At 45.7% G+C, this 21,499-nt stretch overlaps 1 protein-coding gene across 1 annotated transcript in view; it reads right to left on the bottom strand.

Annotated features, from left to right (window-relative positions):
* The window catches only part of apbb3 (amyloid beta (A4) precursor protein-binding, family B, member 3), a 73,479-nt gene that overhangs the window by 41,178 nt on the left and 10,802 nt on the right, over window positions 1-21,499 (bottom strand). The window contains exons 5-6 of the mRNA XM_080201204.1: window positions 17,891-18,037; window positions 12,631-12,758 (exon numbers count right to left, since the gene is read on the bottom strand). Of these exons, the coding sequence (XP_080057330.1) occupies window positions 12,631-12,758; window positions 17,891-18,037 (275 nt within the window). The remainder of the gene's footprint in view (window positions 1-12,630; window positions 12,759-17,890; window positions 18,038-21,499) is intronic.

Below are 21,499 nucleotides of genomic sequence, written 5' to 3'. Positions count from 1 at the left end.
TGCTGCCTCACAGCGCCAGGGACCCACATTCAATTCTGGCCTCAGGTGACTGTCTATCTGGAGTTTATACTTTCACCCATGTCTAAGTGGGTTTTCTCCCACAGTTCAAAGATGGGCAGGTTAGGTTGACTGGCCATGCTAAATTGCCCCTTAGTGTCGAGGGATTAACAGGGTAAGTATATGGTGCTAAGGGGGAAGGCCTGATTGTAAGAATTCTCACAACACCAGGTTAAATTCCAACAGGTTTATTTGGTAGCACAAGCTTTCGGAGTCTCACTTCTTCTTCAGGTGAGTGATGAGTTGTGTTAACAAACAGGGCATGTAGAGACACAAACTCAATTTACAAGATAATGGTTGGAATGTGAGGCTCACCTGAAGAAGGAGTGAGACTCTGAAAGCTTGTGCTACCAAATTAACCCATTGGACTTTAACCTGGTGTTGTGAGACTTCTCACTGTGCTTACCCCAGTCCAACGCTGGCATCTCCACACCATGGCATGATTGTGTCAGTGCAGGCTTGATGGGCCAAATGGCCTCCTGCACAGTAGAACTTCTACGAAAGTCAATTTAGTTTTATGAAAGGACTGTGTTTGAAAAATGGTTAGAACTTTTTGAGGATGTTATTATAATACGGGTTTTGTTTTACAAGTCTCAATGATAAGATCCTGAGACTTGCACATTTAAGCATGAACTATTTATTGTTAGTCGTTAGTTGTTTACAGATCCCAGATATTGTCGAGTATGTTGCTGCTTCTCCATGTAGCTAGGCTTCCAGAGTGTTCACTCTGAGTCCGTTCTCATTACACATGATACTGTGAGAGCTGTTATACTTCAGTCCCATGCTCTACCAAGTATCTTTACATTACAATGGCATGCAAATACATACCATAACATCCTGCTTTCTTTTCAATAGAAAACTTCCATCCCTTCTCGCAGAGTATAACTGTTTGCAATACAGTGTTTACTTGCTATCCCTTCTCTCTCACTGCAGGGTCTCTGGTGTTACTGATTCAGACAATCTTGATTTTGGAGGTTCTGTCAGTCTGTCAGTGTGCTGACGTGCAGGAAGTGCCCTGTTTGTCTCACACTTGGTTTTCTCCATTTAATTTGCATTTTGATTTGTGATTCGCTTTGTTAACAACACGGCTGCTTTTTCCGGCCACATTCTGAGGCGAATGTGCATTCTGTTCCTTTCTAAAGTTTTCTGTTTCTGTGGGATATTGCTAGCCATTGGCATTCCACAAAGGGAACCTTTATTCCCACTTGTTTCCCAATCTCGGCCAAACTTCTATTTTGTTTTCCAGTTGTTTTGGAAGCTAATGGGCCTTTTCACTCAGCTCAGTGGATTTCAGTGTGTCTGAGACAACCAACCCATTTTCTTCTTCTGCCTTCGGGTCAGATTTCCTTTTCTTTTCTTTGTCTTTTCCTTTCCTGCCTGCAGCTTGGAACGTTCTAAGGCTTTTCCTTTCAGTGCCCCCCTCTTTGCCATTCAAGTGCCTCTACATCTCTTCTGTATGCTTGTAGCTGTCGGCTTTCTGCTGGAAGATAGAACATTGCTTAGTTTCTTCATTGTGACGTTAGATTAGTTTTGTTTCTCTTTGCAATTTTCCACATTTTGACCCGAGAGAAGCTCGCAGCGACGGAGGCTCTTTTGATGGGTTTTCCTTTTCTTTGCAAAACCCCTTTGTGACTCAGTTGTATTTTTCTGTCATTCAGGAGAGTCTCCTCGAGCTGCTTCTGCTTTTCTTCCATTCTCTCAGTCACCACATCATGTTAGTGAAAGGTCAGGCACTCCTTTCGCATTTGATGTTGAAGAACAATCGAAGATAGGAGCAGGAGGTGGCCACTCAGCCCTTTGAGTCTGCTCCACCATTCATTACGATCATGGCTGATCACTCAACTCAGTAACCTGTCCCAACTCCCCTGCCACTCCAATATCCTTTGATCCCTTTAGCTCCAACAGCTAAATTTAACTCCTTCTTGAAAACACGCAATGTTTTGGCCTTAATTGCTTTCTATGGTAGGGAATTCCACAGGCTCACCATTCCAGGTGAGGAAATTTCTCCTCAACTCTGTCCTAAATGGCCTACCCCAGTTCCTCAGACTGTGACCCCTGGTTTTGGACTCCCCCACCATTGGGAACATTCTTCCTACATCTACCCTGCATGTTCTGTTAGCATTTTCTAAGTGTCTATGAGATTCCTCCATCACTCTTCTGAACTCCAGCAAGTATAATCCTAACCAACTCAATCTCTCCTCATAACCTCAGTCACACCATCCTAGGAATGAGTCTTTTAAACCTTTGTTTCATTTCCTCTGTAGCAAGAACATCCTTCCTCAGATAAGGGCAACAAAACTGCATACAATACTCCAAGAGTGCTCCCACCAAGGCCCCGTGTAACTGCAGCAAGGCATCCCTGCTCCTGTATCCGAATCCTCTCGCTATGAAGGCCAACATACCATTTGCCTTCTTTACTGCCTGCTGCACCTGCAAGCTTACCTTCAGCGACTGACGTACAAGGACACTCATTGTACATTTCCCTCTCTTAATTTATACCCAATTACATAATAATCTATCTTCCTGTTTTTGCTACCAAAGTGGATAACCTCACATTTATCCACAGTATACCGCATCTGCCTTGCATTCTCCCACTCAATCAGCTCATTCAAATCATACTAAAAGATCTCTGCATCCTCCTCACAGCTCACCCTCCCACCCAGCTCTGCATCATCTGCAAATCTGGAGATAATACATTTAGTTTCCTCATCTAAATCCTCAGTATACATTGTGAGTAGCTGGTATCTTAGCACTAATCCCACTAGTCACTGCCCACCATTCAGAAAAAGACCTGTTTATTCCCGTTTGTTGTTTCCTGCCTGCCAACCATCTCAAAACACTACGCCCCAATCACCAGCACTTTTATTTTATTTGCTAATCTGTTATACAGGACCTTGTTTAAAGCCTTCTGCGATTCTCCATTCACTGCAGCGGTTCCCGGGAATCCTAGCCACGGATGAGGTCGAAGGTTTTTGGCATTTGACTCTACACCACTAAGAGCCTTGCAATCTTTGTACTTTTCCTCAACATGTTGTGATCTAACCAATGGCCTTAACTCAGCGTCACGCAGGGTCTTAATGATTTTTTGCTAACCTTGTGGTCTGACCAGGTTTCACTCAGAGTCACTCAGCAGTCTTGCAATGTTTGTTGTTGCTCTCAGAAGTCTCTGTGATCTGAGCAGGTACATTCATTCTGTATCACACAGGGATTTCGCAAAGGACGTCTACTCACTCTGGTGGATTCCTCAATTTCTAAGACTGTAGTGAAGCTTCTTCAGCGTTTCTTCTTAGGCGTACATCTCCCTCGTCCAGCTGCTTTGAGTTTTTCAAACCTTGGGTTGCTGTTCTAGATACATCGCTTAAAATGCCACTTTTCATAGCACAGCAGATCACCCTGTTGTATGATGATCCCACCACAGCTAACTATGTTGTTCTCACTGGAACAATGGGGGTTGAGGGGCAACGTAATAGAAGACTACAAGGTTACGAAGGGCACAGACAGAGTGGATAGTCAGAAGGTCTCAGAGTGGAAGAGTCAATTACTAGGGGGCATAGGTTTAAGGTGCAAGGGACAAGGTTTAAAGGAGATATGTGAGGCAAAATTTTACACAGAGGGTGGTGGGTGCCTGGAGATCGCTGCCAGGGGAGGTAGTGGAAGCAGATACAATAGTGATTTTTAAGAGGCGTCTTGACAAATACTTGAATAGGATAGGAATAGAGGGATATGGTCCCTGGAAGAGTAGCAGGTTTTAGTTCAGTTGGGCATATGGGCAATGCAGGCTTGGAGTGTCGAAGGCTCTGTTTCTGTGCTGTAATTTTCTTTGTTCTTTATGTATCTCGTGGCTGCAGTGGTGTCTCAGTGATGAGAAGTGTCTTGAGATTTGTATTTGTAAACATTAACTGTTTATTGTTAGTCTAATTATTCACAGATCCCATACATTATCTTACATGATGCTGCGTCTCCATGCAGGTAGACTTGTCTCTGAGTCTGTTACCACGTGACTTAATACAACATACCACGGACAGTGTTACTCTCTGGTAACCTTTACTCTGCCAAGCGCCTTTGCATCACAATGGCACACAGATGCACAATACAATAGTTATAACTAGCATGATAGATAAAGGGGAACCATTAGATGTAGTATACTTAGATTTCCCAAAGGCATTCAGAAAGCTACCATGCAAATGGTTAGCGCACAAGGGCCCTGGAATTGTATTAGTTTAGGTAGAGGATTGGTTAATGGACAAGAGGCAGAGAGTAGGGATGAATGGGGTCAGGAAGGCGAATGGGATGCTGGCCTTCATAGCGAGGGGGATTGAATATAAAAGTAGGGAGGTCTTGCTGCAGCTGTATAGGGCATTGGTGAGGCCGCAGCTGGAGTACTGTGTGCAGTTTTGGGCGCCGCACCTGCGCAAGGATATTTTGGCCCTGGAGGGAGTGCAGAGGAGGTTTACTAGGCTGATACCGGAGCTGAGGGGATTGAGCTATGAGGAGAGGCTGAATAAACTAGGCTTGTACTCGTTAGAGTTTAGAAGAATGAGGGGAGATCTCATTGAGACGTATAAGATGATGAATGGGATGGATAGGATAGAGGTGGAGAGACTCTTCCCGCTCAAAAAAGACAGTAGGACTAGGGGGCACAGCCTCAAGATAAAGGGGAGGCGGTTTAGAACGGAGTTGAGGAGGAACTTCTTCACTCAAAGGGTGGTGAATCTCTGGAATTCTCTGCCCGTTGAAGTGGTGGAGGCTGCCTCGCTAAATATTTTTAAGAAGCGGGTTGATGGGTTTTTGATAAGAGAAGGGATTAAGGGTTATGGGGAGAGGGCGGGAAAGTGGAACTGAGCCACGACAGATCAGCCATGATCTTATTGAATGGCGGGGCAGGCTCGAAGGGCTAGATGGCCTACTCCTGCTCCTATTTCTTATGTTCTTATGTTCTTATGTTCTTTCGAGCAGCAAACTGTAACTAATGAGCTGATCATGTTGGGGCCCCAGCTATTTACAATCTATATTCATGATTTAGATAATAAGACCAAGAATAACATACCTAAATTTGGCGATGATACAAAATTTGGTGAGAATGTAAACCGTGAGGAGGATCACTTTAGTCAGAAAGTCATGGGGAAACTGCAGTTGAGGATTTCCCCACAGCGTCAACGATATCACTGACTGGATTCTTTGTTTGGAAGACTAGCTTGTCAATCAAGCTAGAAAGCCTCATTACCATACTTAAAATAGCAACCTACCTCCTTGGATCAAATTAGAAGGGAATTTTAAATCAGCTACATCTGATTCACAGACAGATGTAGTCTTATGGTGACAGAGTAACTAGAAAGGGTTAAATGATTCTACCTAATGGGTTAATGTTAACAGTTTGTTCATATGTGAATGCAATAACAGTATTAAAACAAAATGAATACGATTTTAAAATATATATTGAAGTATTAATGTATTTTTAATGTACAAAGTGTTGTTTGTCTCAGTCAAAAAATGCGAATGCTGCAAAATATAACGGTTATCAAATATCTGAAGTTCAGAGCAAGGAATCCATTAGTCAGCAGAAATAGGGAAGTTTCAGGTCCCAGGACAAATATTGTAATATTATTGTGGCATACATTGTCCAGGCTTAAGTGTCTTTCTAGGGCTCAGAACGACACATACCTCTCTGTCTTGGCGATGTGCCAGCTATGGAAGCATCCTTAACTACATTGCAACCAGGAAGTGAGTTTAGTCAAAGTGGGAAGATGTCCAAATTAAATAGACAAATGAAATATCATTATATCGAGTGGTATACTGCAATTGACTGAGATACCCTTGTCTTGTATTGGACTGACATGTTAACACTAAATGAAATTGAATCTAAGCTAATAAGGAGGTGTATCTTAGCTAATGAGAGGTATAATTGTTCTGTATTTTGGCTGAGTGCCTTAGATCTTTGGAGAGGATTCACAGCGCTGAACTGGGGCTGTTTGACCCTCTGAGGGTCTCCTACAGCTGGCCGTGTGTTAATGTACTGTCTGTCTTGTATGATCGTATGTTTAAAATAAATTTTGGTGACGTGTTTTGAATAGAAACTTTGCCTTTTGCGAGTTTTTCAAATTGAACCTCAGTTTTTAGAAATCGGCCACCCTTTAAAAGAAAATCCTCACTACAATCAGATTGGTTCACTCAACCAACCGCCAGGCTTGGATAAAGCCATAAATGGACTGGTTCGAGGTGAGTTTATGTTGGGAAATATTTTTCAGCATTTGACACCCCAAACCCACCCCCCTCCCCACCCCCACACCCACCCCACCACCCCTCCTCCCAACCCATCCTTTGACCCAAAAACAGTCATCTGTTTTTTGGCTAAAATCCAGTCTGATGGGCTCGACAGACTGGAGGGGCTGATTGTGGACAAGTCCCCAGGACCGGATGGAATGCATCCGAGGGTTCTGAAAGAAATGGCGGAGGTTATAGTGGATGCCTTGGTGGTTATTTTCCAGACGTCGCTGGATTCCGGGGAAGTGCCGGATGATTGGAAAACGGCTAATGTTACGCCGTTGTTTAAGAAGGGTGCCAGCAAAAGGCAGGGAATTATAGACCGGTTAGTTTAACGTCTGTGGTGGGTAAAATGTTAGAATCTGTCATTAAGGAGGAAATTGCGAGACATCTTGAAGGGAATTGCTTGATAGAGCAGACGCAGCACGGTTTCATTAAAGGGAAGTCGTGTCTGACAAATTTACTGGAGTTCTATGAGGATGTGTCTAGGGCGGTGGATAGAGGAGAGCCGGTGGATGTGGTCTTTCTAGATTTTCAGAAGGCGTTTGACAAAGTACCTCACAAGAGGTGATTGCAGAAGGTCGAGGGACATGGAGTTGGGGGTAGGGTGTTAGCGTGGATAGAGGATTGGTTGTCAAATAGGAGGCAGAGAGTGGGGGTCAACGGGTGCTATTCGGATTGGCGGATGGTGACTAGTGGAGTGCCCCAGGGGTCGGTGCTGGGGCCTCAGCTTTTTACCATTTATATAGATGATCTGGAGGAGGGAACCGAGTGTAGGGTGTCGAAATTTGCTGATGACACCAAGATTGGGGGAACGGCAAATTGTGCGGAGGGTGTGGAGAGTCTGCAGAAGGATCTAGATAGGCTGGGCGAATGGGCCAGGAAATGGCAAATGGAATTTAATGTTGGCAAGTGTGAGGTGGTCCACTTTGGTAGGAATAATGGTAGGAAGGACTATTACTTACATGGCGAAAAACTGCAGCAGGCGACGGTGCAGAGGGACCTCGGGGTCCTTGTGCATGAGTCACAAAAACCCAGCTTGCAGGTGCAGCAGGTGGTCAGGAAGGCGAATGGGATGCTGGCCTTCATAGCGAGGGGGATTGAATATAAAAGTAGGGAGGTCTTGCTGCAGCTGTATAGGGCATTGGTGAGGCCGCAGCTGGAGTACTGTGTGCAGTTTTGGGCGCCGCACCTGCGCAAAGATATTTTGGCCTTGGAGGGAGCGCAGAGGAGGTTTACTAGGCTGATACCGGAGTTGAGGAGGTTGAGCTATGAGGAGAGGCTGAATAAACTGGGCTTGTACTCGTTAGAGTTCAGAAGAATGAGGGGAGATCTCATTGAGACGTATAAGATGATGAATGGGATGGATAGGATAGAGGTGGAGAGACTCTTCCCGCTCAAAAAAGACAGTAGGACTAGGGGGCACAGCCTCAAGATAAAAGGGGGGCGGTTTAGAACGGAGTTGAGGAGGAACTTCTTCACTCAAAGGGTGGTGAATCTCTGGAATTCTCTGCCCGTTGAAGTGGTGGAGGCTGCCTCGCTAAATATTTTTAAGACGCGGGTTGATGGGTTTTTGATAGGAGAGGGGATTAAGGGTTATGGGGAGAAAGTGGGAAAGTGGAACTGAGCAGCGACAGATCAGCCATGATCTTATTGAATGGCGGGGCAGGCTCGAAGGGCTAGATGGCCTACTCCTGCTCCTATTTCTTATGTTCTTATGTTCTGAATGGTCTCTGATGCAGTATTCAATGATTCTCTTGACTCCAGATAGTTCAAAAGCCCTGAGTCCCATGACACCTCTGATCTGGAATTAAAATGCAGTGAGTGCGGAATGGTAAGCTCTATCCGATATTGGAGAGTCACTAACAGATCAGTCCTGACAAATCAATTTCATTGTAACTGATAAATACAAAGCTCAGCTCAGCTTTCCATCAAAGCTCCTGGAGGTCAAACAGCAACATGAATAATGAGGATTACAGATAATCAAATGAGGACAGGAGAGGTGTCCACTGGGGTTAAGTAGCTATAGATAGCGTGTGGATTATTCAGTGTTTATAGTCACTGAGGGGATCAGTCGGGGTCTATGATAACAAACCCAGTACAGGCCAACATCGAGGAATCGAGATACAAGGGTTCATATGGACATAGTAACAGTCAGAACGCTTTTCAGGATTGATTTTTCTCAGTTCAGTCCCCAAACTCTTCCACCAAATCCTCTCCCTCCAATATCTCAACTCTCCCTTTATACGTTGCACATAACTTCCCATCAAGCCCCCTCCCCCACTCCCTCAACTCATCCATGTTACTCCTTCCATCCAGTTCCTTAACTCCTCCAGCACACCCCCTCCTCCACTCCCTCAATTCCCCCATCAAACCCCTTCCCTTCACTCCCTGAACTCATGTACCAAAGTCCCTTCCTCCAGCCCCTTAACTCTCACTCCTAACCCCCTCGCGCCCACCCTTAATTTACCCCTTGACCGCCCCCCCAATACCCAACCCTCTCAACTCTCCCACTGGGCTCTGTCCCTTCAGCTTATTATCCCTTCCAGCCCAGCAGGCTATTGCAGGCAGGTGTCCCTCTGTGTGGAGAACCTCCCTCTGGTATCTGACCCATTCCTTTGTTGCTGATCCACGTCCCTATCAATCAGATTCTTTCAGCACCACCCTGTGCTATTTCATACACTGCAGCGAGATTGGAGTGAAAAGATTTCCGCCTGTCCTCTCAGGGAGTTGAATGAATGAGAGGTTTTCTGCTCAAGGATTCAGGATGGCTATCAGAGATGCCAAGGTCAGATTCAGCAAAGCCTTAATGTCCCTCAGTCATCGGCCACTTGGGGATGCGTGTCCTTCAATCCAAGCAGTGTTTGGATAATACAGATCTGACCTTCAACCACTTCTCTACACGGACTGCTAAAAGCAACAGACATCAGGGTAATCAAATAGCAAGCGGGCAGTGGGGGAAGGGATTGCAGTTTGCATTGAGTAGAGAAGGAGCGTGAGCAAGCTTTAAACTTGTGACTGATTCCTAATCCGAAGAAGTCACACAGACTCGAAACTTTAACCCTGTTTCTCTCTCTCCACTGGTGCTGCCAGACCTGCTGGACTTTTCCAGCATTTTCTACCTTTATACCGAGCAGGAGGCAGATGGTGTAGATTTTAAATTTCCTTTCAAATGAAGGGTAGCATGGGAGCACAGTGGTTACCACTGCTGCCTCGCAGTGCCAGGGACCTGGGTTCAATTCCCAGCTTGGGTTTGTCTGTGTGGAGTTTACATGTTCTTCGCCCGTGCCTGCGTGGGTTTCCTCCGGGTGCTCTGGTTTCCTCCCAAAGTCCAAAGACATGCAAGTTAGGGGGATTGGTCATGCAAAATTGTCCATAAGTCTCAGGGGGATTAACAGGGTAAATATATGGGCTTACAGGGATAGGGGCCGGGTGGGAAGGTTGTTGGTGTATGCTTGATGGGCTGAATGGCCTTCTTCTGCATTGTAGGGATTCTATGAATATAATGGGTCCTGCCTTTTACAGGAGCTCTCTGAGTTTAACCTTCACCAGAAGGGCCTAAAGGGATTACACCTCGAGACTCTGTATTCATCCCAGTATAAAATAGCAAGACATGGAGGCTCTAATTAAAGATTCGACAGAGTAAACAGAGGGAAACTCTTTCCTCCGGTGGGGGTCGGGGTCAAGGTGGGGAGGGGGGGACGGGGGTGGGGGGAGTGGCAGGGTGTGGGAGGGACGGGGTGTAATCTAGAACAGGATCCAGGACAACCTTAAATTTCCAGCCACATCACTCAGGGAGCACCTTTTCCCACAAAGAGTAATAAAATACTGGAACTCTCTCCTCCCCACCCCCCCAGTAGAATAACCTGTTGAAGCTGGGATGGGGAAAAATGAACATGCAAAAACATGATTGATAGATTCTTGTTAACTCACAGAATGCTACAATGCAGAAGAGGCCCTTTGGCCCATCGACTCAGCACCGATGCCCACCTACTCCCACCTGCCAGCTCTTGGCCCATGGCCCTGAATGTTATGACGTGCCAAGTGCTCATCCAGGCACTTTTTAAAGGACGTGAGGTGACCCGCCTCCACCACCCTCCCAGGCAGCGCACCCCACCCTCTGGAGAGAAACACTTTTTCTCCCCTAAATCCCCCCTAAACCTCCTGCCCCTCAATTTTAACTCGTGTCCCCTCGTAACTGACCCTTCAACTAAGGCACACAGCTGCTCCCTATCCACCCTGTCCGTGCCCCTCATAATCGTGAACCCCTCACTCAGGTCACCCCTCAGCCTTCTCTGCTCCAGAGAAAACAACCCAAGCCTGTCCAACCTCTCTTTAACAACTTAAAGTCCGGGTACTGAAGTTAACGCAATCAAATCGAGTCGCTAAAGTTGGGATTCAGATTAGCCAATGTACCCTTTAACATGAGCATGCTGGGAGCGGCTATTCTCTCCTGTTCAGGTTCCCTTTCATTTCTTTTGGGTCCCACTGTGCACTATCCTGGAAACATGGACATCAGTGACCTCATTAAATGGCAGCGAATCAGACTCGAGGGTTGACTGCCTCCTCCTGTTCCCATGATCCTTTGTGTTTATAAATAAGGCCCAGTGGAAGCGACAAGTTGGTGAAAATCATTGAGTGAGCAAACGTCAAACCAGCAAACAACCGAATTGTTCCAAGCGCTCTCCATGATCTCCCACTCGATGTTGGGCAGATCATCAGCCAAAAGGATCATTTCTTCCATCTTCTTTGAACATTCCACCCCACAATCTCCATTCACATTGGTTAAAAAACAACGCATCTTTCAAACAGGTATACCCCTGGCTCCTAGCCAACTCCTTGCTGGGGTTAAGATTCCCTGAGCACCCACTGTGTTCTTCATCTGTTGATTCAGGTAGATTGTTCCTTACATGGGATCATGAAGGCTATTCGACAGTCAAAGAGAAATCTCAATTCAGCCTCAACTCCTGGTGCTGTGTCGTAGCTACAGAGGGTGAGTTTACCCCCACTCCACCACCCCCTCTTCCAGCCCAGAAGTACTGAGAGTAAATTGTCAGTTTACCCTCACATTGACTAGGGCGACACAGTGACACAATGGTTAGCACTGCTGCCTCACAATGCCAGGGACCTGGGTTTGAATCCTGGCTTGGGTCACTTTCTGTGTGGAGTTTGCACATTCTCCCCGTGTCTGTATGGGTTTCCTGCGTGTGCTCCGGTTTCCTCTCACACTCCAAAGATGTGCGGGTTAGATGGATTGGCCACGCTAAATCGCCCCTTAGTGTCGGGGGAGCTAGCTAGGGGAAATGCATGGAGTTACAGGGATAGGGGCTGGGTAGGGTTGTGGTTGGTGCTGACTCAATGGGCCAATTCTGCACTGTAGGATTCTATGAAATCTATAACATTATAGGCCTAGGATTCATTCTATGACACAGATTAGGTTTTGAGCCCGTAACCCACCAATCCACAATCATGTTGGAGAGATGGTGGCGCAGTTGTACCGTCACGTGGTGATGTAGTTGTCCTGGATTCGTAATCCATGGGCCAGGATAATGATCTGGGGACATGGGTTCAAATCTCACCAAGGCAGCTGGTGGAATTTAAATTCATAAAATTTGGAATTGGAAGCTTGTCTCAGTAATGGTGACCACAAAGCTGTCATTGGCTGGAACCATCCAGTTCATCAATGTTTTTAGGAAAGGAAATCTGCCATCCTCACCCGGTCTGGCCGACATACAACTCCAGAGCCAGAAAAATGTGGCACTCAGTTCAAGGGCAAAGAATGTTGGCCTTGCCAGTGAGGCCCACATCCCATGAAGAAACCCAGTGAGCAGTTCATTAACTCACTGAGCCTGGGAGGGAGGTAATTAGATCGGGATTGCAGCTTTTTAACATGTTTACTATATATAAAATGTGCGATCATCTCGACAATACATCCAGCTCATTGCTCATTGACATTCATCACTAAGTGGCAATGGATGGGACACTGAGATCACTGCAACTGTAGAGGTGTTGAGTTGAGAGTTCAAACTTTCAGCCTTAATTCAATTGTAAGTGCCGCCCGCCCTCTACGCTTGCCAAGTTGAAGTTAATTGAACTGATTGAGACTGTGGTTCACATTCTGGTTGCTTTGGTTGCTCACTGAAGTAAATTGATCAAAACTTTAATGGACAATAAATGTCCCCAAATCCCAAAACACAACAAGGGATATTAGCCTCTCAGAAACAGTTCCTATTTGAAATATCTGCACAGTCCATTCAGCAAAACTCCTTCCTGCCCCCCGAGAATGCAAAGGGATTGAAAGTCCAAACTCACCTGCCATTGTTACAACCAACACCCCACACTCGAATGTTGATGATTGGTTGAGAATGAATCAAGCTGTGGTCCACAGGGTCCACTAGGCTGAGAGTGTCCTTCCTGAGAATCATCACCATATCCTGACCCTGCAGGAGGAACGTCAGAAGTCTCAATGATCAGATTCAACCAAACAAACTTGTCCACAAGTTTTCCATTGTACTCATTCCAATATCCCAGTTTATCCAACACAGCATCCCAGTGTATCCCCATTCCCAAATCCCACTGTACCAAGTCTAACAACCCGCTGCACCCACCACAACATCCCAATGTATCCATCCCAAAATCCCACTGTACCAAGTCTGACATCCCGCTGTACCCATCACAATATCCCAATGTATCCATCTCCAAATCCCACTATACCAAGTCTAACAACTAGCTGTACCCTTCACAACATCCCAGTGTATCCATCCTAAAATCCCACTATACCAAGTCTAACATCCTGCTGCCCCTATCCTTACATCCCTTGTCCTCATCCTGACATCCCCATCTCCAGTCTGACATCCCCCTGTCCCCAGGTCGATTCACCCAGTTTGAAATTTCATTTACCCAACCAGTTACCCAACTCTCTTATTCCTTATTCTTAAGAGCCAGAAACCACCAAGTATTTTTCGCAGAATTACATATCTCAACTGGAGCGGCACAGTGGCACAGCAGTTGGCACTGCTGCCTCACAATGCCATGGACTCAACTTCAAATCCGACTTTTGTTGGCTGTCTGTGTGGAGTTTGCACATTCTCCCCATGTCTGTGTGGGTTTCCTCCGGGTGCTCCAGTTTCCTCCCACAATCCAAAGATGTGCCAGTTAGGTGGACATGTTAAATTGCCTCTTACTGGCAGGACGAGCTAGGGTATGTGGGGTTACAGGGATAACACCCGGGTGGGATTATTTTCGGTGCAGACTTGATGGGCCAAATGGCCTCCTTCTGCACTGTAGGGACTCTATGATTCCATGAACTCTCGAGTTTATTCATTAGTTTGATCTTTCCCACAAGTAGAGACATCTTCCCTATCTCTGACCTTATCAAAACATTGAATCATTTTCACATTACTCTTAGCCCCTTTTCTTGTACAAAGAAAAGAATTTCAATGTTTTCTCAGTTCTGTTATCATCCTGTAAACCTTCACTGCTCCTTCTCCAGTGCCTCTGTGTCCATTTTGTAAACAGAGTAAGAAGTCTCACAACGTCAGGTTAAAGTCCAACAGGTTTCTTTGTAGCAAATGCCACGAGCTTTCGGAACTGGCTATTCCTTCCACCTGACAAAGGAATAGCCAGTTTCGAAAGCTAGTGGCATTTGCTACAAATAAACCTGTTGGACTTTAACCTGATGTTGTGAGGCTTCTTACTGTGTTTACCCCAGTCCAACACCGGCATCTCCACATCAGTTTTGTAATACAGAGCTCGGAGCCACATGCTCCCAATGAGTTTTAGAACATAGAACATAGAACATTACAGAGCAGAACAGGCCCTTCGGCCCACGATGTTGCGCCGACCAGTTAAAAAGCAATGACCCTCTAACCTAAACCAAACCCTTTCCATCCATAAACCTATCCACGGATCTCTTAAACGCCCCCAAACTAGGCGCATTTACAACTGCAGCAGGCAGGGCATTCCAATCCCTCACCACCCTCTGGGTAAAGAACCTACCCCTGACATCCGTCCTATAACTACCACCCCTTAATTTAAAGCTACGCCCCCTCGTGCTAGCTTTCTCCATCCGAGGAAAAAGGCTATCACTGTCCACCCTATCTAAACCTCTAATCATCTTATATGTTTCAATAAGGTCCCCTCTTAGCCACCTTCTTTCCAGCGAAAACAACCTCAAATCCCTCAGTCTCTCCTCATAGGACCTCCCCTCCATACCAGGCAACATCCTGGTAAACCTCCTCTGCACCCTCTCCAAAGCCTCCACATCCTTCCTATAATGTGGGGACCAGAACTGCACACAATACTCCAAGTGCGGCCACACCAGAGTCTTGTACAGTAGCAACATGACGCTGCGGCTCCTAAATTCAATCCCCCTACCAATAAACGCCAAGACACCGTATGCCTTCCTAACAACCCTATCTACTTGATTCCCAACTTTCAGGGATCTATGTACACATACACCTGGATCCCTCTGTTCATCCACACTATTCAGAGTCCTACCATTAGCCCTATACTCTACACATCTGTTATTCCTGCCAAAGTGAATTACCTCACACTTTTCCACATTAAACTCCATCTCCCACCTCTTGGCCCAGCTCTGCAACTTGTCCAAGTCCCCCTGTAAACTAAGACACCCTTCCTCACTATCTACCACACCTCCGACTTTGGTGTCATCAGCAAATTTACTAATCCACCCAACTATACCCTCATCCAGATCATTTATAAAAATTACAAACAGCAGTGGCCCCAAAACAGATCCCTGAGGCACACCACTCGTAACTGAACTCCATGACGAATACTTACTATCTGATCCAATTACCTAAATCACCCTCAATCCCATACATCTGCATTTTCTGCAGAAGCCTTCTATGGTGAACCTTATCAAACGCCTTACTAAAGTCCATATATACCACGTCAACTGCCTTACCCCCATCCACCTCTTTGGTCACTTTCTCAAAAAACTCAATAAGGTTAGTAAGGCACGACCTACCCATCACAAAACCATGCTATCTCCAATCAATTCATTACTCTCCAAATAACTATAAATCCTATCCCTAATAATTTTTTCTAAAATCTTACCCACAACAGAAGTAAGACTCACCGGTCTATAATTCCCGGGGAAGTCTCTGTTCCCCTTCTTAAACAATGGGACAACATTCGCCATCCTCCAATCCTCCGGCACTATACCTGTGACCAACGACGACCTGAAGATCAGAGCCAGAGGCTCTGCAATCGCCTCTCTTGCCTCCCAGAGAATCCTAGGGTAAATCCTGTCCGGCCCAGGGGACTTATCTATTTTCAAACCCTCAAGAATATCTAGCACATCCTCCTTATCAACTGCAATACTGTCCAGTTTACAACCCTGTAACCCAGTGTTCTCCACAGCTACATTTATGTCCCCCTGCGTGAACACCAAAGAGAAATATTGGTTCAATGCCTCTCCAATCTCTTCCGGCTCCACACACAAATTCCCACTGCTGTCTCTAACTGGCCCCAGTTAGGCTCTTCAAGGATGGGGATCTTCCTTAACTTTCTTCTCAATTTAATTTTCAGCGATTTCAATCGAATTGTGCGCAGTTCACTTTGTCTAAACCCCTTCTGACCCTTGGCTGTGGTCTGGGGTGATGGTGATAAATTGTTTGCTTGTGAATTCACAGCTTCGCAATCCTGAATCCAGTGAAACAGTGACCTGGAAACTCCAGGGGAATGTTCTCCTGTCCCGCCCACCACAGGACCCCCAGCGGGCAGTTGTGGGGGGGGGTGGACCATGTAAAGGTCCAGCGACCTCAGGCGGGATTCTCCGGTTTCGGAGTGAGCGCAGCCAGAGAATCCCACCCCCAGTCTCTTTCACCCTCTCCGGAGACACCAAGTGTTTCCAGCACGTTCCATCACATCGAAAGTGCGAGATTTATATCGCACTCTGTCCAATGATCAAATAATTGTTTAAAACAAAAATAAGGGGATGTGGCATCACTGGCAGGCATGGCATTTATTGCGCATCCCTGTTTGCCCTAGGAGATGGTGTTGGTGAGTTCTTTGCGGCAGTTTTTCACACAACTGAATGACTTGTAGAGCCGCCTCAGGGAGCAGCTAAGAGTCAGCCATGTTGGTGTGGTGGTGCAGGCTGGGCCCTGGGTTAACGGTATGTTCTTTTTTGTTCATTACATTGTTAAGGTGCACAGATGAAGAGATTTGTTTAATTGAATACTCATCCATCCAGTGCAGGGGGGAGGCGGGGGGGGCGGTGACGATGGAGGGGAGGATCTCCTCGTGGGTCTGCTCCAGGCCAAGGTCACGTCTCCAGGCAGCTGACAGGGGAGCCGCGAGATCCACCTTTCTGCCCCGACTCTGCAGGTACGTCCCTGCCCAGGTGCCCGTGGAGGGGGAACAATGAGGGGTCTGCCAGCACGCTTGAGGCCTCTCATGATTGGTGAGCACCACAGGGATGGGAATGCATCAGCCCCAGAAAAAAAAAACATTTTAATTGAATTAGACACATTTCCTTTAATGTTTTGTATTCTGTTGCCATTTTTAATTACTTTAACGAGGTCTGTGAATTGGACCTGTTAGAGTATGAGCTCCCTGATTGAGTTTATGCTGACCATTCTGGGCAGCCTGCAGATAATACAGAGTGTTGGCGTTACAGGCACTCAGGGTGTACAGTCTGTACTGGGAACTACCCTCCGAATATTAGTAGCTATTGTAAATAAATCCGGATTTGGTGGAGGGACACCAGCCTTGGCGGAGTTATTTCACCGTATTCCTTTAAGGAGCTGTAAATTTGTTTTTATTCGAGGAGTGATTGCTGGGTCACTGTTGTTAGAAAGCAGACATTTCTAATGCTGCATTCTGTCAATAAACCCATGATCAAGAACAGTATTAGTGTTTCGTACTGTACCACTAGCTTGGTCAACATCCAGCTGAGAGAGAGAGAGCAGTCAGGCGGCTTTTAATTTCCAGCATTCTGAGTTCAAATCCACAATGGAACTTGCAATCCGTTTTCTGGATTTATTATTCCAAGTTTCTAGATCAGCTGAGCACTACACTACCTCACCAGCCAAGTACAACATGTTGGGGACTGGTTGTGAGTAGTTTCACCTCAATATTATACGGATAAAGTCAAGGTGGGGCGGACACTTCCTCTGGTGGGGCATTCGAGGACGAGGGGTCATGGTGTTTGGATAAGGGGGTAGCAAATTTAAAACAGAGTTTTAATCTGTGGAATTCGCTACCCCAAAGACCCAAAGGATGTTGGGACAGTGAGTAAATTTAAGGAGAACTTAGACAGATTTTTAATTGGTAATGGGTTGAACGGTTATGGGGAAAAGACAGGAAAATGGGGATGAGGAACATATTAGCTATGATCGAATGGCAGAGTGGTTGCAATGGGCCAAATGGCCTAGTTCTGCTCCTATATCTTCTGTTCTTATGAACGTATAATACTTCAGGGTTCGGAATGTCCCCAGAGCTCGAGTCCACTCCAGTTTAACACAATTTCTATCAAAGGCTTTGAAAGTTTTACACCAATCAGTGGGGAGTGGCACTGCGAGGCAACATCAGTGAGTAAACCCACCTCTCCCCAGGCTAGCCCACTCGGTCTTCCTTCTGATTTACTGTAGGAGAGCTGTTGGATACAGTTGTTCACGGCAATGCTGCTTTTCCCCGGAGTCAGATCCTCTTCTGGAATCTCCACCCAACCCAGAGACCTCACTGCAAAGCACTGCATAAAGGAGAAAGCACAGGAGACCAACATCAAATTCCACAGAGGGCTATGCTTGCATTCTATCCCTGGGCCAGAAAAAGGACAAGGTTTGTTTCTGTTCCCTCAATATGCAAAGGAATCACACCAAGAAGAAGTGTGATGAGGTAACACTGATGTGGGCTTTATTTTAATATCAGAATTACAAATTTGGAGGCAAGAGTGAGGCAAGAGCAAAGCAAGAGTGACCAGGACCCAAATCTCCATCTACTTTGACGTTTGGGATTCATTTTTTTATTCATTTGCAGGACATTGGTGTCGCTGGTTGGCCAGTATATATTGCCCATCCCTAGTTGCCCTTACTGAGTGGCTTACTAGGCAATTTCAGAGGGCAATTGAGAGCCAACCACATTGTTATAGATCTGGAGTCACATGTAGGCCAGACCGGGTAAGGGTGGCAAGTTTCTTTCCCTAAAGGGCATTAGTGAACAAGATGGGTTTTTTGGACAATCGACAATGGTTTCATGGTCATCAGTTAATTCCAGATTTGTTTTTTATTGAATTCAAATTCCACCATCTGCCGTGGCGGGATTCGAACCCAGGTCTCCAGAACATTAGCTGAGTTTCTGGATTAATAGTCTAGCGATAATGTCACTAGGCCATCGCTTCTCCAATTAACTTCTTGAAGGTGTCAGCCATCGCTCACTGGGTAACTCTCCTCTAAGTCACGAGATTGTGGATTCAAGGCTCCACCTTGAAGACTTGACCACAAAATCTAGGTTGGCGTTCCAGCACCACTGAGGGATTCCTCCACGGTCAGAGATGCCACCTTTCAGATGGGACGTTAAACCCGAGGACCCTGTCTACCTTCTCAGATGGGTTTAACAGATCCAGTGGCATTGTTTCGAAGAAGGCTAGGAGAGTTATGTCCTGGGCCAATATTTATCCCTTAAGCAACGTCACACAAAACAATATCTCAGTGCGGTTTGTGGGATCTTGCTGCGTGCAAATCAGCTACCACATTTCCCAACTATGCAGCAGCAGCTACATGTCAGACAATGACACATTCTCACAAGAACTCCAGAAATACCATCACTGTAACTTAAACTTTATTTGTCAAACATATTAAGTAATAAAAGAAAAAGTGAGCAGCAACAATGAAAACTATTAGGTATTGAGGAAATATTATATTAAACTAGCTCCTTCAGGAAGCAAAAGTTAGAAAATGCCACAGTGAGCCACATTCCATTGACTACACCACACAAGACATTCAGCTTCACTGCTCTAGGACACAGTTTATGCTCCACACAAGCCTGTAAAGTCAGTATAATACATCAACATATACAGTTCATAATATTCTGGTGTTCTCCCCACCAGCTAGAGCTCAGGAATAGGTTAGTTTTCTTAGGAGTAAAGGTTGGAAAGGCTAAGTTTGTATCCACTAGAGTTTAGAAGAGTAAGACGCAACTTGAATGTAGCCCAGTCCATCAAGCAAACCAGCCTCCCATCCATTGACTCTGTCTACACTTCCCAGTGCCTCAGAAAAGCAGCCAACATAATTAAGGACCCCCCCATGCACCCCGGACATTCTCTCTTCCACCTTCTTCCATCAGGAAAAAGTTGCAAAAGTCTGAGGTCATGTACCAACCGACTTAAGAACAGCTTCTTTCCTGCTGCCATTAGACATTTGAACGGGCTTACCTTGCATTAAGATTTCTTTCTCTACCCCCTAGCTATGACTGTAACACTACATTCTTCACTCTCTTGTTTCTTCTCTATGAACAGTATGTTTTGTCTATATAGCATGCAAGAAACAATACTTTTCAGTGTATGCTAATATATGTGACAATAATAAAACACATCGAAATCAAATCAAATCAACTCTTATCTACCTGTCGTGGTTCCACAGAGTGTAGAATCCAGTTTTGCCCTCCTTATCTAAGGAAGGATTATACCTGCCACAGAGGGAGTGAAACAAAGGTTCACCTAATTCATGAATGGCAGGATTATTCTATGAGGATAAATTGAGGAGACTGGGTCAGAATTCTCTAGAGTTTAGAAGAAAGGGAGACGATCTCGCTGAAACACACAAAATTCTTACAGGCCACGACAGGGTAAGTGTAGGAAGAATGTTCCCCTGGCTGGGGGAAGGAATCGAGAACCAGGGATACAGTTTCAGGATAAGGGGCAGGTTGTTCAGGACTGAGCTCAGGAGGAATTTCTTCACTCAGAGGGTGGTGAATCTTTGGAATTTTCTACCCCAGAGGCTGTGGAAGCTCAGCCATTGAGTGTGTCCCAGGCAGAGATCGATAGATTTCTAGTTAATAAAAAGATTAGGGATAGTGGGAGCAAAATGGCATTGAGTAGAATTCACCGTTATTTAATTGAATGATGGAGCAGGCTCTTCCTGATATTTCCTATTTCCCATGTCCCTTAATAACCCTAATAAAAATCTATCAGTCTGAGTTCAGACATTTTCAGTTGACTGTCAGTCCCAACAGTTTTGTGAGAGAGAGTAATGCAGATTCCAGCATCCATTGTATGAAACAGTGCTCCTTGACATCACTCCAAGTGAATCTTAAGTTTATTTTGCCTTTGCTCTGGACTCCCCCCGACCCCCCCACTCCACTGCCACCCACCCCCACAGCCCCCTTCACCACCCACCCCACCCACCAGAAGAAATAGTCCGTATCTATCCTGCAAAACTCTTCACGTATCTTTAACAGTTCAGTTCGATTATCCCCCAATCTTCTGAAGGCCTATATGAGAATAAGCTCTGAAACCTCTCCTCACAACTTCACCCATTTAGCCCTGAAATAGCAGAGCAGCCTCAATGGGCCGAATGGCCTCCTTCTGCACAGTAGAGATTCTATGACTCTACGATCATTCTGGTGAATCTGTGTTGTGTCCCCTCCAACGCCAATATCACCTTCCTGGTGGCCAGAGCTGAAGGCAGTCACTCTCGAGGAGGTGTGACCAGGGCTTTGTGGGACTCTAATGTAACCTCCACACACTTGTATTCCATTTCCACTGTGAGAAAACCCCTTGGGGCCTTCAGTTTAGAAATATAACTAGTAAAAAACACTGTAGTATTTTCCCTTCTGTCAGTGAAGCTATACTGTGATACCTTGTGTAAGAGATAGAATGAAGCCAATAGCATAAGATCATAAAGACATAGGAGCAGCAGTAGGCTTTTCGGCCTATCGATTCTGTTCCACCACTCAATGTGATCATGGCTGATCTAATATAATCCTCAACTCCGCTTGGCTCCTTATCCTCATAACCCTCAATTTCCTCACTGATTAAAAATCTGTCTCTCTCAGCCTTGAACATACCGAACGCCCCAGCCTCTACAACACTCTGCAGTAAAGTATTCCACAGATTCGCTCCCCCCTGCAAGAAAAAATTCCTTCTCACGTCTGTCGTAAATGGGCAGTCCCTTATTCTGAGATTCTGCCCTCTGGTTCTAGACTCTCCCACAAG

The sequence above is a fragment of the Carcharhinus amblyrhynchos genome, chromosome 13, assembly GCF_965287045.1.
Source record: "Carcharhinus amblyrhynchos chromosome 13, sCarAmb.v2.hapA, whole genome shotgun sequence".
Classification (NCBI taxonomy): Eukaryota; Metazoa; Chordata; class Chondrichthyes; order Carcharhiniformes; family Carcharhinidae; genus Carcharhinus; species Carcharhinus amblyrhynchos.
The sequence above is the reverse complement of the archived record's forward strand: the minus strand, read 5'-3'. Positions and strand labels throughout refer to the sequence as shown.